The 27,881-nt window shown below is 35.0% G+C and overlaps 1 protein-coding gene across 4 annotated transcripts in view; it reads right to left on the bottom strand.

Annotated features, from left to right (window-relative positions):
* Positions 1 to 27,881, bottom strand: part of LOC129951993 (paxillin) — a 139,615-nt gene that overhangs the window by 90,175 nt on the left and 21,559 nt on the right. Inside the window, exon 1 of one of the 4 annotated variants that reach the window (XM_056064399.1) lies at positions 13,977 to 14,793. The exons of 1 other annotated variant lie outside the window; for it this stretch is intronic. In XM_056064399.1, coding sequence (XP_055920374.1) covers positions 13,977 to 14,061 — 85 coding nt within the window. In that variant the 5' untranslated portion in view covers positions 14,062 to 14,793. Of the gene's footprint in view, positions 1 to 2,981; positions 3,297 to 13,976; positions 14,794 to 27,881 lie in introns of those variants that run through there. 2 more of the 4 variants (XM_056064404.1, XM_056064403.1) reach the window with 2 other exon arrangements.

Genomic DNA, 27,881 nt, shown 5'->3' with positions numbered 1-27,881 from the left:
TGAGGTTCGTAAATTTTACCAAAAGGTAAAAAAACCTCCCAAGGGTACAAGCCACGAACCGAAGCCTGTAAAGACGATCAGGGGAACATCGTAGTAGAACCGCAGTCGATGCTGAGAATATGGAAAGATAACTTCTCCAAATTATATAATGGCGATGACGAACCGAATTCCGCTGTAAGGGAGATAGAACCACTCAACCTCGGTGACGCAGATCAACAGTTCCGCCTACCCGACCTTGACGAAGTGAAGATCGCTATATATAAACTTAAGTCAAACAAAGCTGCTGGAGCTGACGGCATCGCTGCCGAACTATTCAAAGCAGCAGGCGATGACTTGGTACGGAGCATGCACCAACTCATCTGCAAAATATGGTCGGAAGAAAGCATGCCCGATGAGTGGAATCTCAGCATAGTGTGCCCGATACATAAGAAAGGAGACCTTCTAAACTGCGCCAACTACAGAGGCGTCAGTCTCCTCTTATGTGAACGTCTGAAGCCATTCGTCAACAACCTGATTGGTCCTTATCAGTGTGGCTTTAGACCAGGAAAGTCCACTATCGACCAAATATTCACACTACGGCAGATCTTGGAAAAAACCCAGGAGCTTCAAATCGATACCCACCATCTCTTTATCGATTTTAAAGCCGCGTATGACAGCATCTACAGGGAAGAGCTCTACCGAGCAATGTCTAGTTTTGGCACCCCTGTCAAACTTATCCGTTTGTGCAGAATGACTATGGAGAATGCACAATGCTCTATCAAGGTCGGAAAAGATCTTACCGATGCATTTGATGTCAAAAAAGGTTTTAGACAAGGCGACGCACTTTCATGCGACTTCTTTAACGTCGTTCTGGAAAGAATTGTGCAAAACTCAACCGTCAACACTAGAGGCACAATCTTCCAAAGGTCCATCCAATTACTCGGATACGCAGATGATATTGACATAATTGGAAGATCAAAGCGTGATGTCAGTGGAGCGTTTTTGAGCATTGCGACGAAAGCGAAGAGGAGTGGTCAATGAGGGCAAGACCAAGTATATGCTGTCATCAAAAAAGGACACTGAACGACGACGTCTTGGACAAAACGTCACCATGGACAGCTATAACTTTGAGGTAGTTAGGGACTTTGTCTAACTAGGCACCGCTATTAATGCAGACAACGACATAAGCGCAGAAATCAAACGAAGAATCACTCTTGCAAATCGCTGCTTCTTTGGACTTAGTAAGCAATTGAGAAGTAAAGTCCTCTCTCGAGCATCTAAAATCACCATCTATAAGACACTCATCATCCCGGTTCTCATTTATGGCGCTGAGGCGTGGACCCTGTCAAAGAAAGATGAGAGCGTCTTAGGATGCTTCGAGAGAAAAATTCTTCGGGTGATTTTTGGTCCCGTACGCATAGATGGAGAATGGAGGAGAAGATATAACGACGAACTGTACGGGCTGTACAGCGACACTGACCTAGTTAGCAGAATTAAAGTCCAACGGCTTAGGTGGCTAGGTCATGTAGAGCGGATAGACATCAACGCTCCAGCCCGGAAGGTCTTCGAATCAAATCCCGAGGGACGGCGCAGTAGAGGAAGACCGCGACTCATGTGCTGCACCCAGGTGGGAGAGGACCTCAACCAACTTGGCGTGCGAAACTGGAGACAGCTAGCTAGGGACCGAGCTGGCTGGAGACGCATGTTGGTTGAGGCCCAGGTACGCCCCGGACTGTAGCGCCACCTTAAGTAAGTAAGTAAGTGGTGAATTCTTTCACCTGTTTGTCATATCGACTGACGTTTCTCGTAAAGTGTCATAATAACTCTCGCGGCACATCGGCGGTGTGCAATTTTGATTTTGTTTAATTGTAAATAATTTAAAAAAAAAAAGGAATTTAATTCGCGTTCGATCTTCGACAATATTGGATTCGAAAATCCAATATTGTTTAAAAATAATCGTAGTTATATTCAGCCCGTCGGGTCGGTATAAGGTGGAAAAATTTGCAACACAATGTTTGTTTTCAATGATGAAAACCAATGATAGCTTATAACTGGCGCCTTATACAATGTTTTGTAATTCTCGATTAAAGTTTTCGAGGGCTCCTATTTTTCGGTAAAATTGTTTTTAAGAAGTTCCTTAGCAGTTAGTAAGGCATTCCCCGTTTCTACCTTGAGCTAATTTCTTTTTTTATATTGTATAGGGCTACCATCTGAAAATTTTCTTTCTGCTGTTGCACTACTGAAAGGAGTAAAATACTACTATAGTATCAAGAACGACAGCCGTGGCTGTGAATATTAAATGTAAATGTTACACAATTTTTCCGCATAGCCCTCTTTGAGTTAGTGTTTTGTCCGTTAAAAGTGGAACCATCGTGAAGTTGGCTACTAGCAGTCCATACAGCAATGTATAACAAATGGGTTTTGAAGGGAAAAACCATATTCATAACCTGTCAAATGCAAACACATTTTGGGACTACACTGCTGACTGAGTAACGTCAATCGTGGAGTCATTTACTTGACAGGTGGTTGTTTGTTTTATTTATTTTTACTCATTTCGATCAATACGTTCTATCAACAATAGCTCCAAATTTAATGCAACACTGTTTCAATGTATTCTCAAACAATTTAAGAAAAGAAGAATCAAATGTAATCAAATTCAAATATGTATCTAGATAGACATTTGCCTTAAAATTTGATCATGATGCCATAGCTCTTAATTGATTGACACACATTGTGTGTGTAGCCTAATGTCTATAAAAGGAATCTATATTTGATTTAAATATTTATGCGTATATAATTCCTAAAGTGGTTTTATGCTTTCTTCAGTCATATCTGACTCATTAGTCAAATGACGTGAATTCAATAGACCAAGATAAAGATTAGATACTTTTAGCTACCTATAGACACAGACTTTTGACACTTCCGTTTAAGATAAAGCTTTATACGTAAGTAAACAAAAAATGTGGGAGTTGTCCGTGTTAGTATAAGTTTATTTTTCTTACCGATTTTCATGATGTCACCGAGTTGTTTGCCTTATAGATATAATTTTTTAATCCGTCAGATACAATTAGATTTTGTGTGTATTCAATCAGCTTTAGCTGGCGGCGGCGCACGCTTCACAGGGTAATGCGAATTAATTGAAATAAACGTTGTACACTTCACAGAGTCAGTATATTTGACAGAGAGGGAAAGAGATAGAAATAATGACAGAAAGAGAGAATTGCACTTCAACAATGACACTAACGATCGAACTCAAGAAAAAATGATTTCTTTATTCAACTTATTCGAGATTCCTGCACTCGACTGATCGTCTTAGAATCGAAAATAACACTAGGTACGTCTCTGGAATGAAAATCCGTACAAAGCAGCAATATTTTTCTGTCTGACTTTTCTGAGAAGAAATATAGAAAGAGTGAAGTTTTATGTATATACGTAAAGATACCCTACTTACGTATGATGCCCCAGACCTAGTCAGTCACAGCTGAGACCCCCCAAACGATTTGTATGTCTTGTCTATATAAAATCCCTGAGAAACGTATCAATTATTTATTTACATAAACAAACTTATATGTAAGTGCAAGATATCTATAGATGGTCTGGTGGGTGAAGTCTGAAGTGTATATCAGCAATTGAAGCATCTTACAGAGGAAAAACACTTATCTACCTATAAAAAGTATCTGAGAGATATAAACAAAAACAATATATAAATTCTCGTCCACCTCGAGTTCTGGAATAACTCCAAAATAGGAATGGATTGTTATTTTATTTTTATTTACGTAGCTTTTTATTGTGTTGATTTATTTAAATTAACGTGTTCGCGGGAAAAAGAAGGTGAACAAAATTGTGGGGTTAAAATAACAGATGAGGTTAAAAGTGTCTATTTTATTTGTTTTTATTTTTATCCTTTGCATTCAAGGTTTTTATCAATGTAAGACAATAAATTTGAAAATTTTAGTGCCTGGAATTTAGGAAGTTGAAAAATGTACAGTAGGATCTCCCATATAAGAAAGATCTTATAATGGCATTATTTTTTGTGGATGACTTTAATATAATTTGGCTTTTAAAACTGAGAATGAAACTACCTAAAGGCTTTTAAATAGGGACGGATTGATTTTGACAGCTCCACGCGGCCATATTGTTTCTTTTACTTTCTGTCAAAATTACTGCTATTGATCAGTCACTACAGAATGTTAAAACTTTATTATTGAAATGGGTGTCAATGGTAGCAAATGTGCTAACGTTGAGCTCTTTTTAAGCGCGACATGGTCGCACTTTCAAGTCTACTATTCAAAGTTTGTGACCAAAATTTGAGTCAACCGGCTTAGTGAATAATCGGAACTCAGGATCTGTCAAAAACGACAACGCTGTGAGTGAGTCTGGAGCAGTGCGTCGCTCAAAAGAACTTGGCATATCACAGACCCTAACATGGCGAATTTCCCATCGTGATTTTGGGCTGCACCCACACAAAATCCAACTGTTATAGGAGCTGCAACCAAACGCTAATTTGAATTTGGAGTAGTTGGAAGTTGATAGAATTTTTGGCCAAAAAATAATCGTGGAGATAAGGCTCTTTTTTGGATGAATAGGAAAGAACCATGAAGCCTATGCTCGGATGAATAGATACGTGAATAAGCAGAATTGTTGGGTTTAGAACGACAAAAATCTACTCAAGATTCACGAGGTTTCAATGCATCCAAATAAATTTCTTGTTTGGTTTGTATTTTGGGCTGGAAGAGTCATCGGTTCGTACTTTGAAAATGATTAAAGTAATTTCTTGATTTGTAAATGGACAATATTTGACTTTTTTCCAATTTTAAGCAGATGAATAATGGAATCATCGATTAGAGGAAGACAAAATATTAAGTAATATCCTGAGGGGCCGTAATATCATTTATTTTCATTTAAAAATAGATAATAAACCAATTACTTCGAAATTATAGGCTTTACAATAACTTTTGGTTAAAAAAAGCAAAAAAGATCATTTTGTTATGTACTGAAAATTGTTGAATCGAATATTCCACCTCCGCTCCGCAACGAACTAAGTCTTAAGAAATTGTGGAAGTTTATCTAGCCAAGAAAATTGTACATTAAATGCAGAAAGAATTGGAATTGTCTCCAACTATATTTACTTAGGAGTTTTACTTTCACCAAAGATGTCGTTTTCAAAGCACGTAGAAAAGAGAAACACTGCAGCCAAGAACAGCATAAACTCAAGGTGGCAATGTTTTCTAGCAAAAAGAAATATCAACTTAAAAACCAAATGGAAGCTATTTCAGGCTTTTTGTAGAGCTATACAAGCCTGCGGTGCTCAGATCTGGGGCTTTGGAATGTTCGAATGCTATTTTTTAAAACGAATTTTAAAATGGCCTACATCCAAACTACTCTTTGGCAATGGAAAATGGGGTGGAGGAAGGACATAACTATAAACTTGATCTTCACCTCAGATATACATATATCAAAAACAATATTCGAATACAGTGCAACAAGACTACCACATCAGCTAACAAAAATACTTTTGAGGGAAAAATTGTTCTGCGTAAAGGAATTGAACAATCTTGGATATTGTTTTTGATTGCGTTGGGATGAAAGATCTATTTCTCAAACTGATGGATCCAAAAAGGCAATGATCTATTGCGGCTGTTGAAATCAGAGGGTCAACAAGAAAACCTACGAAGGGCATCTGAGAGCAGCACGCACATCTACAAATATCTGGATCATTTAAGAGGACACATTTACGATGGTTTCGAACTGAACAAGATCACCTGGATTTTTAAGGCAAGATGTGATTTAATCAAGCTTATTGGAAGCTTTATGTACTGTGTGCAACTTAAGGGAGGAAGATGTCCGGGTTTAAGGATGGATTTCCTTGCGAAAGTTTCGTTAACAGAAGCGGAAATAATCCAGGTGCTCAATGGAGAAAATAGCACCAGTTTTGAAAGACTTGCGAATTTTATCACTACAGCCTTACCATAGGTTAGGTTAGGTTGGAGTGGCTGTCCAGATATCACTGACGCACGTAGACCTCAAGGGTCCATTTTGATACCACTAATGAGGTCACTCATGGGAGAGTAATGAATTTAAACAAACCATTTTGTAATTTTAATAAAGTTAGAGAGACGTTTTGTGTCAATTGTTGCCAATTCACTGGTGTTATCGAATTCTATGTCTAATTTTTGGCGAGCTCATCGGCTTTACAATTTCCCGGAATGTCTCTGTGGACCGGCACCCAAATGAGGTGAATGTTAAACTGTTCCGTTATCTCATTCAGAGATGATCGACAATCGTGGACTGTTTGAGAGTTTGTGGAGACAGACGCGAGAGATTTAAGAGCGGCTTGGTTATCTGAGAAGATTCGTATGTCCTTACAAGATATAACGTTTTCTTCGAGCCAGGATAGTGCTTCTTTAATCTCCATTACTTCTGCCTGGAATACACTACATTGATTGGGAAGTCTATAGGATAGACTGAGATTCAGTTGTTCTGAAAATCTACCACTTCCAACTCCGTGATCGGTCTTTGAACCGTCAGTATAGAAGTGTACCGCATCGTCTTCCAGGAGTCTCTCTTCTTCCCAGGAGGATCCTTAATACCATTTTGGGGTGGTATAGTCTAAGCGATCTGGGATAGATCTGAAATTGTCTAGAATAGTAGTATGTCCAGTATTGTTGCTGGTCCATTGAGAGGTGGCTCTAAGCCTTACACATGAGTTGGCAGCCACCTTTTTGGGGAAGATGTCAAGTGATGTTAGGTTTAAAAACACTTCCAGTGCTGCGGTTGGTGTTGAGCGAAGTGCTCCTGTGATGCACATACGTGCTGACCGCTGGACTTTGATGAGCTTATTTAGATTTACCATCTTGTCCAGTGCGGTCCACCATACGACAGCTCCATAAATGAGTATCGGTCTGATTACCGAAGTGTATAGCCAGTGGGTTATTTTTGGGGAGAAGCCCCATTTTGATCCTATGGCCTTTTTACAAGTAAAAAGCACTACAGTAGCCCTTTTTACTCTTTCATCAATATTTGCCTTCCAATTTAGTTTTTTGTCTAAAATGAGGCTCAAATATTTAGCTTGGTCGGAAAAGCTTAATGGTATTCCTCTAATCTTGGGTGGGCTAATCTTAGGAATTTTATATCGTCTGGAAAAGAGTATTAATTCTGTTTTGTGTGGGTTGACGTTCAATTCACATTGCTTAGCCCATTTAGTTAGCCTGTTGAAGGCATTTTGTGGGAGTTCCGAGAGCACTTGTGGGTGCTTCCCAGATACGGATATCGAAATGTCGTCAGCATAGGCAATCACCTTGAAACCCTCTGCTTCAAATGCTGTAAGTAGGTCGTTTACTACCATGTTCCATAAAAGAGGCGAAATAACTCCACCTTAGGGAGTGCCTCGATTCACCGATCTGGTGGTAGTAAAACTTCTCATGTTAGAAATTATTGTCCTGCTTATGAGCATCAGACTTATAAGATCTATGAGTGATTTCTCTAATTTCAGCTTATCCATTGCTGTTGTGATCGCCTGGTAACTGACGTTGTTGAAAGCTCCTTCAATATCTAGGAACGCTACTAAGTTATATTCTTTGCAGCCTTACCATACTGAAATGAACTATTGAGAGTTTTGAAACGAATAATTATAATAATATATACGTTAATTCAACTACCTGACAGACAACGTTTGTCAATGTCGTAAGTTTTGCATTTTTAACTTCAAAAGAAACTTAAAATCTTATTTGAAAATGTTAACTTTTAAGTTGGAAATAAAAAACATTTTACTACTATTACTATTCTAAATGAAATTCTTTTAAAAGCCAGTGTACCTGCTCCAGAAGGAAGCTGTGCTAATTTTATTTATTTAAAGACTAATATTTGCATTTATTAATGCCATTAATGGTTTCCGATATTTTAATAGTTTAGGTCATTACAGTCGGTACAATTGTTTTTGAGTTATAAGTTGTCAAATGATTCATTTGAACAATTAATTTTTGAAAAATAGTTACATCTTCATCATTTCCTCAAAAGAGAGATTTTACTGTTTACTGTGTAAGTACTTAACATTGAATGTACATTTTAAGAAACTTCAATTCACATATGTACGAGTATAAACTGACCAGACATTATCGCCCACACATTTATAATAAACTACACCAAATACAATAACAATCTATTAGCAAATTCCATTTTTGGGAGGGTTTGAATTAAAAAACGGTTGCACAGTAACGTCATTATTATAACCTTGAAAACGATGTACATATGATTGAATTTGGAGCAGAAAATTTCAAACAAAAATTCAAAATATAATGTAGCGACATCTATGATAGAGTAGCATAAGGTTTTTTGTTAGCAACAACAAAAAAAAACGAACTTTAAAGCACTTTCTTAGGCAAACTGAAGCTTTGTTGAGTTACTAAGTTTTCTTGGAAACATGTCGATAATAAAAGTAAAGCGGATGTAGAAGTTTATTAAAATTGAAATAAAAACATTAAACATTGATTTCAATGGTATTACACAAAAACACACAAGAACGGTAAGAGTTTAATTTTGTTTTTAAACTTTTTTCTGATGACTAAAGTTAAAATGTTCGATTGAAAGAAAAAACCCAAACGTAAAAAAACACAACTGACTGAATGTAGACCCACTATTATGACAACAAATGAAAGTTGTCAAACTGTCAACAAGTTCTTGTCAAAGTTTTATCATGCATCGAGCTAAATATTAACTTAACAAACAGTTAAAATTTTCCACTAGATGATTGCATGGAAAAGTTAGGTGTTTTGCAAATGTTAGAATAATTAAATTTAGTTCGTCTTTAGTTCTTTTTGGTCACGATCTGTTTCCTTCGTAAAATTTGTTGATTTTTTTGCAAAATTTCACAATCAAGACATATATTACTTTTCTATATGCATTTTTATAATGGGTGCCTTTTTTGCTATTTTCGTTTTAAAAACACTGATTTTGACAGCTGATGTTCAAATAGTAGACATGTGCACCCAAGAGAACGCAAGTTTCCATAGGTTTTTCTCAAAACCAACCTCTGTCTATCAACTCCAACTCTCACCTACCCGCAGTGAACATAGGGTGCCTAGTATCTCAACTGGAGATTGGGTTCTAACCAAAGTGGAAAGTTGTTGGGGGCAGCAAATGAGATAGGGCGGAGAGATGTTTCCACTAAGGCACCTCTCGTTATCCAGACGGCAGCGGACGAATTCCCGAGATGGAATCAACGGGGGCGTCTACATTTCCAGTAAGGTTGAACTATAAGGCTTCTACGACTTATTCGGAGCCCAGGCCTATGGAGCGGTTTATCCGGCTCCCCGTCCTTGGAGTTATACTAAGGATCCAGGTTAAGGGTTGTGCCGTCGGGTGACTTCCTGACCACGGAAAAAATACATTAGTTGCGAAGCACGAACAAGCTTCGAATACGGACGGTTTTACTGTAGGGAAGAGCTCTACAGAGCAATGTCCAGTTTTGGCATCCCTGTCAAACTTATCCGTTTGTGCAAAATGACGATGGAGAATGCTCTATCAAGGTCGGAAAAGATCTCACCCATGCATTTGATGTCAAAAAAGCTTTTAGACAAGGCGATGCACTGTCATGCGACTTCTTTAATATCGTTCTGGAAAGAATTTTCAAAACTCAACCGTCAACACTAGAGGCACTTCCAAATCTTCTAAATCTTCCAAAGGTCCATCCAATTACTCGGATACTCAGATGGTATTGACATAATTGGAAGATCAAAGCGTGATGTCAGTGGAGCGTTTTTGAGCATTGCGACGGAAGCGAAGAAGATGGGTTTAGTGGTCTATGAGGGCAAGACCAAATATATGCTCTCATCAAAAAAAGGTCATTGTACAACGATGTCTTGGACAAAACGTCACTATGGACAGCTATAACTTTGAGGTAGTTAAGGACTTTGTCCACCTAGGCACCGCTTGAAACACATCAGACAACGACACCAGCGCTGAAATCAAACGAAGAATAACTCTTGCAAATCGCTGCTTCTTTGGACTTAGAAGGCAATTGAGTAATAAAGTCCTCCCTCGAGGATCTAAAATCACCATCTATAAGACACTCATCATCCCCGTTCTCAATTATATGAAAGATGAGAGCGTCTTAGGATGCTTAGAGAGAAAAATTCTTCGAGTGATTTATGGTCCCGTACGCATAGATGGAGGTTCTTCGAATCCAATCCCAAGGGACTGCGCAGTAGAGGAAACTGAACTAGAGGCTAGGGACCGAGCTGGCAAGAGACGCATGTTGGTTGAGGCCCAGGTCCGCCCGGACTGTAGCGCCACCTTAAGTAAGTAAGTGAGATTTTGACAGCTCAGGTACTGTTTGTGTTTTGTGTTTGTGCGGTCTATAATTTAACCGATTTATAAACGAACAATGCAATTGTAAATTATTAGATTTTATTATCAGGATGCGTGCTTTGGTAAGAAAGTTCATAGCGCTCTTCTTCCATTTTATGTTCTGTTTAATCAACCTTTTGAGACGACTCTTTAGGCTATTTTTTTGTTACGACCAAAATTACACTTTTCGACATTAAACCAGATGTATAGGGCGGTTTATGTGATGGCCGTGAATTATTGATTCGGCACCGACACCAGCACCGGCACCGTTCGCAGCAATTAGGCCAGCTACTCCACAAGTGAAAAATTTTGCGGAAAGATTTAGGTGAGAACATTTCAAGAGCGAACAATCTGGAAAAAGTAACTTTTTCGGTGCAGATTATGGGCAAACGTAATCATTTCTGCCATATTTCTTCAAAGATGATGCGAATCGAAACGTTGGAAAGTTAATTTAACGTTTGGGGCTGGTCAATTGACCGCCTATATTCTGCGATTTAAGGGGCCCGTCTACCTTCGTGGTTTCAAAAAAACTGATTTTTTTGCGTACTTCTAATGTATAGTTAAGTTCATTTTTCTATGTTGTTTCAAGGTTCTGAAGCTGAGATATTGTGCCAGCCGTTCTACTCCATCGCACCGACAGTAGTGCATTCAACGGCTGGCGCGTCAAGGGCAAATTTTATTAAATAATCATTTTTTTTTGTTCAAGAATTGACTTATCAAGTTAAAAAAAATTTCAAGTATCATGAGTAGTTTTTTTGAAATCCATCCTTGAATAATAGGCCCGAAATTGGAGCGCGAGGGTAGACGACCCCCTTTACGCATTCACATCATTTACTGGGTGCCGAAATGTTAGAAAGCTAAACGGATAGACGCTTCCAACATTTGCATAAAATAATCTTTAAATACTTAATTTTATTGAACTTACTATGAATTCAATGAATATGAATTTAATTCTGAATTGTAATGTTTTTTTTTAATAAATTTCCGGTAGAATTATTAAATCAAACTCACTTGTTAGCTTTTGAGAATATACAAAAACAAAAATAATCTTACGTATTCAATTTAAGAAATAGAGAGGTCATCAAAAGTCATCATCTAGTAAAATTGTAAAACTCACCTGTAAAAAAAAGAAAAACAAATTATTAGTATTTATATTTTATTTTCAAATAAAAATAAAAGATTATTTAAATAATTTAAATTTGTACAGATAAAGAAATAGTTTGCAGATCAAAACTATTTTTCTTTCAGTTCTTTAAAAGCGCAGAAATTTAGTATCCGTACAAAACTTTTTTCAATATCTGTTCCGAAATTTACTTTGGCCGATAAAATGAACATTGTGTCAAAATATGACAAAAAGGAAACACTTAAACAAAGAGAAATTATTATAATTTTTCATTTTGAATATCTCGCTATTTGTCGCTTTTGAAACTGTCATCTTATGACATTTGACAAGTAAAAACTACGCCATGACTTAAAATAGAACGATACAACTTATTAAAATTCACTACGAAAATGTTTCAAATTTTGAAAAAGTTCGCCCATTTTCAATTTGGATGCTTAATGTTCGTAGGATAATTATTACATTTGGAACTCGGAAAATCCATGAATGATTATTGAAAAGCCTCACCATCTTCAGCGGAGTGGATGGTAATGTGTTTGGACCTTACTTATTTGAAAGTACGAAGATTTTTTGTACTAAACAACGACAAAATGAACATTTGAAGAGGAATATTATTCTTCAAGGATGGGATCACAATTTTTCACTCATATCTTCAGATTTAAAAAGTTTATTTTGTTTAAATAAATGGAATTCGTGAAGCTATTGGCCTTAGAAAATTTCATGAAAAGGATATGGTACAAAATATTGGTTCTTTTATTCAAATGTCAAACTGAATCAACTTCCCCAAATTTTCGAACTAAATTTTCTTCAGCGACGAAGCACATTTCTCACTCGGTGTGTATATTATTAAACAAAATTTTCGTTTTTGGGGTTTTGAGTATTCTCAAGTAATTGAAGAGAGGCCATTATATGCACAAAAAGTCACTGTGGTGGGCTCTTTGGTCTGGAGGTGTGATTGGACCTTACTTCTGCGAAAACGACACGATGGAACGACTTTAACCGCCGCGTCAATTTCGGAACGTAATGATCATATGATAACTTTTTTTTGCCCGCTATTGAAGAATAAGACTTAGAGAATATGTGGTTTCAACAAGACAGTGCCACATGCCACACAACTCGAGCGAATATAACTCTATTGCAAGAGACATTTTTTGGCAGCGTTATTTCTCGTAGTGACGACATCGACTGGCCACCAAGTTCATGCGATTCGACACCGCGGGACTTTTATTGTGGGGCTACGCGAAAGACCGTGGCTATGCATATAAACCTAAGCTTAAAAATCAACATTCGTCAAGTTATAGCTGAGATACCGTTCGAAGTGGTCGAAAATTACCTCAAAAGAATCGATACTTGCAACAATTCGAGTGGTGGTCATTTGAAGAATGTAGTGTTTCACTTATAATTTCAACGTTAACGCTTAATAATAAAAAAGAAATATCATGAAAAAAACATATTTCATATGTGTTTTATTTACGTTTAAATTTAAAAATGGGTAACCCTGGCACTCGGGACTTTATGCCCCGAGCAAACAATTTAAAATTTTATTTCTCCGTGTATTTACAGGATACACTGGAAAATTGCTTATTGTAAGAAACCTGACAGTTTAACTGTCGGATGATCGTCTGTCAATAGTTTGACCATGACATTTCGTCACTTAACAACATTGTACATTTCTAAAATTGAATAAACAAAATAAAATCTGGCAACATCACACAAAACATTGCTTAGAAATTCTATTCGTGGAACTAAGAGTTCAGATAATTGACATTGACAAAGACACCTGAAAGTTTAACTGTCAGAATGGTCGTCTGTCAATAGATTGACAGCGTCACACCAAATAGTTATACCCAGGTTGTATTCCTTTGCTTAAAGAAATTCTATTCCTGGAACTAAAAGCTCAGATAATTGAAGCTGTCAGATCATAACCAAAAATTTTTTATAAATATGTGTTTTATTTACGTTTACTTTTGAAACCTCAAAATGGGTAACGTCTGGAGTCGGGACTTTATGCCCCGAGGAAACTATTTTACAATTTTTCAGCATAAACTGGAAAATTGTTTAAAAAATCAATTCCTGCAACTGACAGTTCATATTATTGTAAGAAACCTGACAGTTTAACTGTCAGATGGTCGTATGTCAATAGTTTGACAATGACTTTTCATGACTTAACAACATTGTACATTTAAAAAATTGAATAAACAAACTCAAATCTTAAAACATCACACAAAACATTGCTAAGAAATTCTATTTCTTGAACTGACAGTTCAGATAATTGTAAATGTCAAACTATTAACAAACGACCATCTGACAGCATCACATCAAATACTTAAACCCAGGTTGTATTAATTTATTTAAAGAAATTCTATTAGTGGGACTAAGAGTTTAAATAATTGAAGATACCTGACAGTTAAACTGTCAGATGATCGTCTGTCAATAGTTTCACAAATTGACATTCTGTGATTTATCAACATTCTATACTTCAAAAATTTAATTTTAAAAAATCAAATCTTCCAACATTACACAAAATACTTACATCCAGGTTGTATTCCTTTGCTTAATATCGTCCTATATGGTTGCCTTGAACCAGGATCCATTTTTCCATACATTGTACGATCCATTTTATATTTTATATTTTATTTATTTTCTTCAAAACACTTTACAATTTTATTTGTTTATATTTTCTTATCGTGACATCAAAATTACAGCAAATGTTTATAAATAAAGAATGTGCTTTGCTATTATTACACACTTAAACACCCATTCACACTTGACTGATGTCATTATTCTTCATTCTTCTTGATTTTATTTTTGTTTCAACTATTTTTCCTTTAAGACTCTTTTGAAAACCTATTTTTATAATTATGTAGATTCTTTTTTAAACACTTAAAATGCATTATTCTTTCTTAATAGAATGCATATTTCATTTTATATAGTTTTTCTATTTTTGGGTAAGATAAGTAGGTGGGTGGGTACATTAAAAATTATTATTCTTCTTAAGTCGCACACACAATAAATAATTACCCGATGTTCACATCACTCCGAAAACTTGATTGATGATAACTAAATGTTAATTCGCTTTGGTTTTTAAGACTTCGAAGGAAAGTCGACAAGTTTTTAAGAACTATGAAGGAAAAATGTTGTTTTTTTGTATGTTTCAAAGAAAGAATCTTTTTTTAGCGCCACTACTTATGATAAATTGACAGTTTGACAATGGACTTGAATACCGCCGCCGCACATCTGAATGCCCGTGTAAAACTCGTGAAATATGAACGAATTTGATTTAATGTTATTATTTTATATTTCTTTTCAAGTTTTTCTCTTTCACAACGGAGGTAAATTTAGCGTCCGTGAATTTTAGTATGTTAAAAGAAGCTTAGAGCAGAAGATTCACTAACAATAAAAATTATATCAAATTTTATACAAGAACCAGATAGCGCACTTTTGATGCAAAAAATCAAGCGATAAGGTGAGAGAGATCCTGATAACAGTGTTTTCGGAGCACTTAATTTTTATTTTTCAAATTTATTTGCACTCAGTCGTGGGGTGTTGATTTTTATTTGAATTTATTTGTAAATATTAATTAAAATATTTTCCCGCTTTTTTTTATACATATGAACACCTACTTGATATCTGTCAGATTTTGAATTATTTTCCATAGAACAACAACAGAAAATAGAAAACATAAAACGAGGTAAATAAAATAAAAATAAATAAAAGAAAATGTTGGGAATAATTCCAAATCTATTCACGATATGGTGACTAATGTTTTTATACCCATTTACATATGTGGCGAGCGGTAGGTACAGAGCTTTAAATAAAATAAGCTAAAATAACCAGTGTGGGAGGATGAAATGAATTATTTTCTTACTTCTTTACAGGAAATGCAGCAGGTGAAAAAATGCAACGAATCAAACAGAACGCACCGATGATGGCGCTGCTGCTGTACCGTCAAACAGTTGATATCTTGAAAGCGTAATTTATTTGACAGGTTTTTATTAGTTTGACAGTTGGAATAGGTGAAAAAAGCTAAATTAAGATGTTTTCTTATTCGAATTTCAATTTATCGGTTGTAAGAGATTTAACAAAAGGGTGTAGGTATGGAATTTTAGTTTTTTTTTTATTATTTAATTATAGCTAAATTGTAACAATACAATTAATACAAAAAAAAACTAGGCACGCAAACTTCAAATCCCCGATTAGACCTCGAACTTTGGCCTTTCAATTTGATAGCGAACCCTTTTTAGATCATGTTATAGCTTTTATTGTTGGTTGGAATTATTTAACAAATATTTCATGCTTGGAATCAAGCATTTAAGGTTAGAGTTGATCATTAAAAAAAACAGCTGGGAATGCAAAGAAAATGAAACGCTTTATTATTGATACCTTAATAAGCAATGTGTTTATAGCTTAAGGAAAGTTATCACATCCATATAATTTGTACCGAGTTGTCAACTTCATTAATTGCCTTCTTCATTTTACTTCCTGTTTACGTCTTTCTCTTTGATTTAACATCTCTAACAGATAAGGGCGTCTTTTAATAAAGTTATCCTATAAAACAAAATAAATCGCTCGTTTCTTTTAACAGGTTATGGGCTCTGAATATTTCAAACAACCCATTTAATATCAAGGAGTTGGTATTTTTAATTTTTTAAATCAAGAATATTTTTTTGTTCGTTTTGTTTCATCGAGTCCACAAAACATAACCTCAACAATGAGCACGAATATTCATGGACGCATTCAACTCTTAAATGGAGAAAATTTAGCTTCTTGGAAGCCACAAATGGAAGCAATTCTTCATAAAGCTAGGCTTACTGGCTACGTTTATGGAGAAATCCCTAGACCGCAGGATGCAGGTCAGCAAACAAATTGGCGATGGAGCCAAATATCGTGTCGCTAGTAAAAGAGAAACGGCTATCCAAGGAAATTTGGGACTTCCTAGGTGAAACCTACGATCGCAAGGGACCCAGGCAGAAGTCGGAAGAGTTCAGGCGTCTCATTAACATGAAGATGGAAGTGAACCAGAGGATGGATGAATATATCCGTGAATTCAAAAAGACTGTCAGCAAACTGCAAGAAATGGATGCAACTCTCGATAAGGATTTATTGGTAGATGTTCTTCTGGATGGACTGTCCGAAGATTACCGAGATGTTCAAGCAGCGTTTGACACGCAAAGCAAGTACCCGGAGGTGGATATCGTGTGCACGAGACTTTTAGAGGTTAGCGATCGTAAAAAGGATGGAAATGGGCAACATCAGAGCACAGCACAGGGAAAAACCGATGTTAAGGTAGTATTCGAAGGGGATAAGGCTAAAATAAAGGGTGATTTTTTTGAGGTTAGGATTTTCATGCATTAGTATTTGACAGATCACGCGGGATTTCAGACATGGTGTCAAAGAGAAAGATGCTCAGTATGCTTTGACATTTCATCATGAATAGACTTACTAACGAGCAACGCTTGCAAATCATTGAATTTTATTACCAAAATCAGTGTTCGGTTCGAAATGTGTTTCGCGCTTTACGTCCGATTTATGGTCTACATAATCGATAATGTGACCAAGTATCGCACTCAGTTTACTTTATTGGACATTAAACCAACCACACGAATGCGTACAGTGCGTACAGAAGAGAATATTGCGTCTGTTTCTGAGAGTGTTGCTGAAGACCGTGAAATGTCGATTCGTCGCCGTTCGCAGCAATTGGGTTTGTGTTATTCGACCACATGGAAGATTTTACGCAAAGATCTTGGTGTAAAACCGTATAAAATACAGCTCGTGCAAGAACTGAAGCCGAACGATCTGCCACAACGTCGAATTTTCAGTGAATGGGCCCTAGAAAAGTTGGCAGAAAATCCGATTTTTTATCGACAAATTTTGTTCAGCGATGAGGCTCATTTCTGGTTGAATGGCTACGTAAATAAGCAAAATTGCCGCATTTGGAGTGAAGAACAACCAGAAGCCGTTCAAGAACTGCCCATGCATCCCGAAAAATGCACTGTTTGGTGTGGTTTGTACGCTGGTGGAATCATTGGACCGTATTTTTTCAAAGATGCTGTTGGACGCAACGTTACGGTGAATGGCGATCGCTATCGTTCAATGCTAACAAACTTTTTGTTGCCAAAAATGGAAGAACTGAACTTGGTTGACATGTGGTTTCAACAAGATGGCGCTACATGCCACACAGCTCGCGATTCTATGGCCATTTTGAGGGAAAACTTCGGAGAACAATTCATCTCAAGGAATGGACCGGTAAGTTGGCCACCAAGATCATGCGATTTGACGCCTTTAGACTATTTTTTGTGGGGCTACGTCAAGTCTAAAGTCTACACAAATAAGCCAGCAACTATTCCAGCTTTGGAAGACAACATTTCCGAAGACATTCGGGCTATTCCGGCCGAAATGCTCGAAAAAGTTACCCAAAATTGGACGCGGTCAACATTTAAATAAAATTATCTTCAAAAAGTAAATGTCATGGACCAATCTAACGTTTCAAATAAAGAATCGATGAGATTTTGCAAATTTTATGCGTTTTTTTTTTAAAAAAAGTTCTCAAGCTCTTAAAAAATCACCGTTTATATAGCAAAATTGGTACACTGTTGTTCACAGCTGATCAAAGTCGTAGTTTGTATATAGTGTCAAAAAATGATAGAGTCCTAAATATACACGAATACAATAACTCGAACTTGAACTTGTGGCACCGAAGAATGGGCCACTTAAACATTACCTCACTAAAACAACTTTAGTCAACTGGAATTGTGACTGGTCTACCAGTGTCTCATGTATTCGTGCTAAACAGTGCATAAAACCTTTTATAGTCAGTGAAAATAAAAGAACGGAAAGAAGACTTGAATTGGTCGAATCCGATGTGTGTGGTCCCATGCGAACTGAATCGTTGAGCAAAGCAGTATATTCCATAACATTCATTGATGATTATTTTCGAAGAATCAATTAAATCGATAAGAACTGATAATGGGACGGAATACACACATTCGAAGTTTGATGAATTTTTGGAACAAAACGGAATCAAGCATGGGTTTTCTGCCCCATATACACCACAACAAAATGGCATAGCAGAGAGGGCCAACCGGACCCTACTAGAAATGGCGAGGTGCTTAAATCTGGAGGCAAAACTAACTGATATGTTTTGGGCAGATCTAATCTGTTCGGCAGACTTTATTCGCAACAAATGTCCCACGAAAATGACCCGCGAAGTAGCTCCAGAGGAACTTTGGACTGGCACCAAACCGGACGTGTCGTCATTCAGGTGTATCGGTACAAGGACATATGTACTAGACAAAGAAAGTAATCTCGGTAAGTTTGAGTCAAAAAGCAATGAACTTGTAATTGTTGGATATGGCAGTGAACATGGTACATATCGGCTATGGAAACCTGGAACCCGTATAGTCATCAGGATGTTGATAGAGATGTACGATTCGTAGAAGAGGAGTCCAATCATACCGAAAATGGTGAAGGAGTTCTACCAAACTACTATGTTTTTGATATTAAACAACCTAAAAGTGATGTTCCGGATATTAAGGGCCTAAAACAACAATAACCTGATGAAGCGAGTCAAGAAGTCCTCCTGGAGGAATCACCTAAGGCGCAAACTGCAGCAAAGGTAACAAGTGATGGAGAAGTCTACAGCGTTGGAGTTGACCCTGTAAACGTTAAACAGCTGGAAAGCAATGAACATCAGGAGAAGTGGTACAGTGCCATGAAAGAAGAGCACGAATCGCTAATACGAAATGGAACCTGGGTGTTGGTAGACAGGCCAAATAACCGGCAGGTAATTAAGTCTAAATGGGTTTTTAAAACCAAATATTTTGCAGACGGTAAAGTAGAGCGAAGAAAAACCAGGCTGGTGGCCAAAGGATTTGACCGGATTCATTGGGTCGACTCTACGGACACGTATTCCCCGGTAGCCAACATCCACTCCATTCGGCTTACACTAGCAATTTCAGCAGAACACAATTTGAAGTTATACCATCTTGAAGTTTCTGCAGCATATTTGAATGGCGATATAGATTCCGTCATTTTCATGGAGCAGCCGGAAGTTTTCAACAACGATGCTGCAAACAAGTTTTGCATGTTAAAAAAGGCGATATACGGTCCTAAACAGTCCGGTCGCCAATGGAACTTTAAGTTGGATAAGACTTTAAAGAATCTCATATATCATAAAATGTTTAAGAAAATGATCACGATTATCACCGTATATGTTGATGATCTTCTTTTGGCAACAAACAACACCGAAGAATACTCACTAATTTATGTTGCACTATCAAAGGAGTTTGATATCCGTGGATTGGGTGAACCAAAATTATGAATGGGCCTTGAAATCACGAGGAACAAGGGAGAAATCAACATAAGGCAAATGGGATACATCAACACTCTAATACGGTCATATAATTTAAGTGAGGCAAAACCATCCCGCTTACCATCACAAGTCAAACTCATCATTCAAAAGGAACCGCCCATCAAAGGTGAAAGTGAGAAAGTGGATATAACAGCATATAACTAGTAGGACGATTGCTTTACCTGTCGAATTTCAGCAAACCAGTCATCTAATACATTGTGAATGTTCTTTCTCAACGCGTCGAGGACCCTAGGCGTCAACACTGGAACGCAGCAGTAAACGTCATAAAATACTTAAATGGCACCAAGACTGCAATAATAGTATACAGAAACACAAAACAACAAATCCAAGCGTATTCAGATTCTAATTGGGCTTAAAACTCATCAGCTTCATTTCAACTGTGCAGTAAGTAATGAAGTTTCACATGAAGGAAAAAACACGAACAGCTGAAATCTTGACAGCAGTGTTAGGATTGATGATAAGGAACAATAAGGAAATAAAAGTCCTTCTAAACACGTTGACACCAGTTCAAATTACACATTAACACTACTGATAATTTTGTCATTTTTGTGAGTTTATAAAAATCAAGATAATTTGTTCATGTGTCGTTCCTTTTTAAAAACAAATACAATTCCGAAGTAAAACTTGATCATTTGAACAGCCATTATTAATTTCTGACACTATAATCGAATTTGACAACCAGAGCAGTTGTTCACAGTTAAAATTTGTTGGTGTTGTCAAAGAATCACGGTCCTAACAAATATCTTAAACGATTAATTTTTGCATAACAAATGATGTTAGTGATTTAGAGATCTTTTTCATAAACGTCAAATCAACGTCACTTTAATAGTAACATAGAATTTACTAATGTCAAATACGAAATCAATCTTCACTCAATTTTATGGTATTGGGTCGCAAAAGATGTCATCAATTGACGTTTTGAAGATTTCGATTAAGAAAATCATATGAAAATGACATTTTCAAAATCAAACAGTTCTTTTACTTACACGATTTATTTAAACTTTTGAAATTCTTGATGTTCTAAAGATGCTATAAATTATTATTACAATCTGAATGAAATATTTTTTCTTCTAAAACCATTAATTTTAGATGTGATGGAGAATGCCACGTAGGTGGTGTTCCTTCATCACGAATCCCTGCCTACATAATTTAAATTAATTCTTTAGCTATTTCGTTTTTGGAGCGATGACAAATTTATAAGATATAATTTACCGTTAAATAAATTATCCTCCAGAAATGCCTTAAATGAAATTCCATTTCTTTTGAGGTTTTTCAAGTCTACATATATTTGAATAGATGCTACATCAACAGTAAATGCACGAAATATGTCCAAATATATGTTATTAACTAATTAGGAATTAGCAATTCAGTGACATTTACATGTCATGGATTATTTATGGTTTCGTTCAATAAATAACATGACAACGTGCCATCTACAATGTATCACTCTCTCCTATAAACATTTATATTGACTTGGCTTTGAGTTTATAAATACAAAAAATATATTTACACCATATCAAGTCGACGACGCAACGGACGTTTGTTGCAGTCTTCGAAGAAAATTTAAGTCTGTTTAAATAAATTCTTCTGCCCCCATAGTTTACACATTGCATTATATCTACGCAAAAGTCAAATATAAAGCCTGCGACAATTGACATTTGAATGGATCATTTGATTTGACTTCGTCGGTTGTCGCATATTCACATTGCCGAGTTACACGCCGCCGTTCTTCTTTTCGTATTCTTTTTTTTTAGACTGAAATAGAACGCAAACATTCTCGCTGAACTTCATCAGATCTTGTGCGATTTGCGGTTAGCGGTGATGGTCAAAGGCGCGCTTTTTTTCTGTTACACAAATAAAATGAAGCAAAACAAAAACGCCGCAACACATGTTTACCCCAATATAAATGTAGAATATACTGACTGATGCAACAGTAGCAATTGAAAATAAATATACACCACATGTGGAACTTGTTATCTAATCAGAATCGCAGATCTGGAGCAGAGATGTCAATTTACTTCAAATGAAGTAATAATATGCCCTACAAAATGACTTTTTTTTTGACATATCATGTGACAGTTGTTACCCCGAATTATGACTTAGTATTGACTCTTTTTAAAACGTTATTTTATACAATTTATTCTCACAACTGTCAATTAGTACTGTTTGCAAAATCACTCTGTGATTAAATGACTTTGATTAAGTGACATCTGTAATCTAGTTCTCTGATTTTAAGGATGTATTTTGTCTCAAGCTGTGATTTCATGATGTCTAGGTATTTCAGATTCTGATTTCCTTTTCGAGTGCGAGCTGTCAATTTTCGAACTACACTCTTTAAAAATTTTTTGATTATTGATGAAAAATCTGAATGTGGGTGTAAATCTGTCGAAAAATCCAGATCTGCATATTTTACCTAAATCAAAAATAAATCAATTTATTTTGTCCATGGAATGCAAAAAGAGGTGAAATTTGTGTTTTGACAGATCTAGATCAAGAGTAAGTTTATTTATCTTGCCACTAAAAACCCCATTCAAAAGTGCTATTTCTACCTTCATAACTGTCACTGAATGACATTTACATTTACAGATTTCGTTATTTGACGTTTGAAATCTAATTTGACGACATTTATAATTGTATGAACTGTGATTTATGAAAAGGCTTTATATTAAATTTTTTAAACAATGTTCTTACTGGGAGATTTCATCATTTCTATTTTTGATTGGAAGATTTTGAAATATAAACAAAAATATACATAATTGTGTTTATTTTATGGTTTTTAGGTTACAACTCATACGATTATAAATTATGATTGATTGCTGAAGTATTATTATTACAAACTGACATAAATACCATAAAACCGAACGGAAGACCTACACCAATTAATCAATAAAACAAATTAGATAAATTAACTGATTTAATGTTTGAAAAATAAAAGGGTGTGAACGTGAAGTTGCGTGACGTTTCACCATAACAAATCTACACTATTTTTATGTGCAAAATGAATTTGCGTGCGGGCCTAATGCGTCCGTGCGTTCATTTTTGATTTGGCTTAACAGCTCAACGAACAATCAAAAAGTATATTTTTATTTTAGGTTAAAGTATTTCTTACAAATACAATCTTACACAATTAATTTGTTGATTGATTTAAATTGAATTTGGCGGTAATGTTAATTTGCAGTCTTATGTTTAATTTGACAGCCAGCAGCAACAATAAGATGTCGTCATTTGAAAATCTAAAATCAAACTGACAAGTAGTATGCAGAAGTGACAATACACTTCAAAATAATCCATGAAAATTTACCACTTGAGGCTGCTGTCAGCTGTTTTTGGATTTAAGGCTGATTATTATTTGACATTTTAATGTGCAATGTGTTTTTAATTTGTTTGGTTTATCTTACAAAAAGACAAATAACCATATGGTAGTAAAAAGTTATGGAATTTTAAATTCATTCAATAGCCTTCAACATAAATTATGTTTATATTTTTTAGGTCATCGCGGCATACAAGTTGGTAGGGTTCTTCATTTTTATTTCATAAATTAGTTATAAAACTTATATGATGACAGTTGTTTGTATAAGTTTCAAGCAAAATGAATACAAAATATCAAAAGTAAACCAAGAAATTAATTAACAAAAGGATATTGACATTTCTTCAAAGTCAAAAACGATTTGACGTATGAAATATTTATATCGTTATTTATTAAAATGACAGTTCTTAGCAATTTACTAAACTTAAAAGATGATTTACCTTATTTTAAACGATTTTAACATCTAACTATTTCTCAACAATTTGCTGAAGTGCTTAATCGATATGACATCTGCAAAACCATTCTTATAAGAGCAGTGAATGGAATGGTTCAGTCAATAGTTGGGAATTCCAATTACAAGGTCCGTTTAAGAGTATTTGCTTTCTTTATCTTCACGAACTGTCACTTTTTAGACATGTTTAGATGCTTATTTAACATGTTGGACCCCGTAAGTAAATTTCTAAATATTTATCAAATTGCTAACTAGTACATTGTTAAACCCTTAACAAAAGGTTGTTTAAAATTTTGCGCCATTTCTTTTACACTGATTACAATTTGACGTTCATATGAACTGATTTTTTCAGCCAATGAAACATAATTGAAAATATATTTTTGTCTGTCATTATATTGGTGTTTTTTTTCTTGTCTATGTAATGGGGTTACCTATGGATGAAATAAATCAATTTATTTTTTTGTCTAGATCTGTCAAGACACAAATTCACCGTTTTTGCGTTCCACGGGGCAAAATAAATTGATTTATTTTTAATGTCAGATCAAATCTTCGAATATGGACTTTTCGACAGATTTTCCCATCTTTGCAACAAAACTAACACAATTGTCAGCTGTCAACTTAACACATAAAATTTTGTTTGTTTATTAACTTCCCATAGGAAGTTATTGTGATGGGTCCGATTTGTCAAATTGAAAATTTTGACATTTCTCGACGTTTCAAGGTCCCTAGAGTCGAAATAAAAGATTTTTAGAAAGATGTCTTAGCGTGCGTGTGTACGTACGTTCGCGACGTTTTTTTCGTCGTCCATAGCTCAAGAACCAGAAGAGATATCGACTTCAAATAAATTTTGTTGTACAGATAAAAAGGCAGAAAGACGCAGAAGGGGCTCTCAAGAAAATTGTGTGAGTGGTTTTTTCAGTTTGAAAAAAGGTGAAAATTTTGGTTAACCCTAAATATCTTACGAACCAAAAATGCTAGAGACTTGAATTAAATTGTATATAATATATTGTAACGTGATATCAAAGAAGTATATTTTTTGAAAAAAATCCATTTAACGGTTTTTTTTATAAATCAAAAAAACTAAAAAAAAAATTGTCACCTCCAAAATTTTACTATTAAAATATGATTTCGTCTTCAAAACAATTTTCTGCAACGAAGAATATTGTTTTTGACATCTGATAAGATTTTGAGAAAAATCGAAATGACAGTTTTTTTTATAAAAAATAAAAATCTAAAAAAAAACATTACTCAAAGTTCGTAAAAATTGAATATCGATTCAAATATCTTTTCAAAAACTTTAAATTAAGGCTTCAAGCTTATTTTATCTTATAAGAAATATTGTTTTCAACAATCTGCAAAATGTTGAGAAAAATCGGATCGACAGGTTTTTTACAAAAAATCAAAACATAAAGAATAAATTAATAAAAGTTGGTAAAAATTGATTTTCGACTCAAATATCTTTTCAAAACTTTAAGATATTTGCTTTAATTTACTTTTATTTTTAAAAAAATATTGTTGTCAACATTCAGTAAAATTTTGAAAAAAATCGTATTTACAGTTTTTTTATAAAAAATTAAAAACCGAAAAAGTTTAACAAAAGTTGGTAAAAAATGATTTTCGACTCAAATATCTTTTCAAAAATTGAAATATTGGCTTCCAACTAATTTTATCTTATAAGAAATATTGTTTTCAACAATCTGCAAAATGTTGAGAAAAATCGGATCGACAGGATTTTTACAAAAAATAAAAACCTAAAGAAAAAATTAATAAAAGTTGGTAAAAATTGATTTTCGACTCAAATATCTTTTCAAAACTTTTAGAAATTGGCTTTAATTTACTTTTATTTTTAAAAAAATATTGTTGTCAACATTCAGTAAAATTTTGAAAAAAATCGAATTGACAATTTTTTTACAAAAAAATTAAAAACCGAAAAAAAATTAACAAAAGTTGGTAAAAAATGATTTTCGACTCAAATATCTTTTTAAAAATTTGAGATAATAGCTTCTATTTAATTTTTACTTATAAGAAATATTGTTTTCAACATTAGCACAAATTTCGAACTGACAGTTTTTTTACAAAAAATAAAACCTAAAAAAAATGTATAAAAGTTGGTAAAAATTGATTTTCGACTCAAATATCTTTTCAAAAATTGTAGATATTGGCTTTCAAACTTATTTTATCTTATAAGAAATATTGTTTTCAACATTCTGAAAAATGTTGAGAAAAAATCGAAAAGACAGTTTTTTTACAAAAAATAAAAACCTAAAAAAAATTATTAAAAGTTGGTAAAAATTGATTTTCGACTCAAATTTCTTTTCAAAACTTTTAGATATTGGCTTTAATTTACTTTTATCTTTCAAAAAATATTGTTTCTTACATTCAGTAAAATTTTGAAAAAAATACAATTTACAGTTTTTTTTACAAAAAATAAAACTCTAAAAAAAAACAATACTAAAACTTGGTAAAAATTTACTTTCGACTCAAACAGCTTTTCAAAAATTAAAAATATTGGCTTCAAATTTATTTTATTTCACAGAAAATATTGTTTTCGATATTTAGTTATTTGTATTTAAAAATCCAACGGACCGTTTTTTCATAAAAAATAAAATCTACAAAAAATATTACGCAGATTTGGTAAAAATCGATACGAGTACAAGACAAATCGACAGACGGGATGGGAAGTTATCAATGTGGGTCGCATCCCAGCCTCTTTTTTATAAGTTATTTTGGTCGGAAAGATTTGCTACTAAACATATATTAAACAAAGAAATTAAACTACATACAGAAGCAGTTTTAAACAAATTAGAAGTTTCATTAACTACATCATCCGTTTTTGATTATAGGATTCTATTTCAAAAGGAATGTCCGTTAAAAACTAGGACCTAGTGACTTACAACTCTCAACGATTACTGTGTGAGAGTATTGTTGTCAGGAATGGAGGAGACCTACAGTTTTAAGCCCAATCCGAACAGCTATTTAGTTAAAAATCCAACAGGTCTACCGCACTTGCTAACATGCGAACACGAAGTTACACTAATAAAATTAGAAAAATAACAATTGCAATTGTGTTCCATGCGTCACGAAAAAAATCACTTTTTGACGGAAATATGAATTTACCAATTTTTAATGTTTTTAACACAATCCAATTTTAATTCCAAATTGATTTTGTTGGTGTGATTCGCTGCAAAAATGAAAGCGAGAAAAGGATATCGGTGATTTTTACAGGATGTATCCGGTTTTCTAATACTTGACAACTTTGAATTTAATTTGTGAACATATCCTTTCACTTGTCATCGAACTGTCATTGTGAATTTTTTGATTATTCAGTAAACTCATCAATTGTATCCTGGTCAAGTAAACGAATGAGTAACGTCTTGCCAAATTACGAGGGGCGTTCAATATTTTCTCGGTATCGGGGTGAAGCTGTGGTTATATGTATATATAAATTGACTTATTTATCAAGTAATACTATTATTTTAGTGCATTCATGTAAAATTTCATATAAATGTGATTATTATTTACCGTTAAATCTCTATTTAAACAGAATCATTGGCAACTGAGACGATGATGGTGAAAATTGAGCATCGCGCTGTAATTAAATTTCTCACTAACCAAGGAAAAAGTCAAAAAACTATTCATGAAGAAATGGTGGCAGCTTACCAGAGTTCCTCACCTTCATTATCAACTGTGCAAAAGTGGTCAAGTGAGTTCAAGAGAGGCAGAGAGAGCATTGAAGACGACCCCCGCTCCGGCGCCCCCACTAGTGCTTGTACGGGAGAAAGCATCAAAGAAGTCGAAAAACTTCTTGTTGAGGATGCCCGAATAAAGGTGAAAATGATGGCAGAGATCGCCAAGCTTTCGACTGGTACCATTCACACCATCCTTCATGACCATCTTAACCTTTCAAAGGTCAGTGCAAGGTGGGTGCCACGAATGCTCACAGCGCCTCAGAAAAAGTGAGAATCGCATGCTGTAGAGAGCTTTTCGAGATGTGTGGTGAGAACGCGGACGGTGTTATGCATCGGATTGTTACTGGGGACGAAACATGGGTTCACCACTATGATCCTGAAAGCAAACAAGAGTCCATGCAGTGGCATAAAAGAGGAACAGACCCCCCGAAGAAGTTCAAAGTCACTCCGTCTGCCGGGAAGCTCATGGCCACAGTTTTTTGGGACTCAAAGGGAATCTTACTCATTGAGTACAAAAAAAAGGTGAAACCATCAACGCCAAATCCTACGCTTCCACTTTGCATAATTTGCTGGAGGAAATTAAAAAGAAAAGACGGGGTAAACTCGCAGCGGGTGTGTTG

This window comes from Eupeodes corollae, chromosome 3 (assembly GCF_945859685.1).
Source record: "Eupeodes corollae chromosome 3, idEupCoro1.1, whole genome shotgun sequence".
NCBI lineage: Eukaryota > Metazoa > Arthropoda > Insecta > Diptera > Syrphidae > Eupeodes > Eupeodes corollae.
The sequence above is the reverse complement of the archived record's forward strand: the minus strand, read 5'-3'. Positions and strand labels throughout refer to the sequence as shown.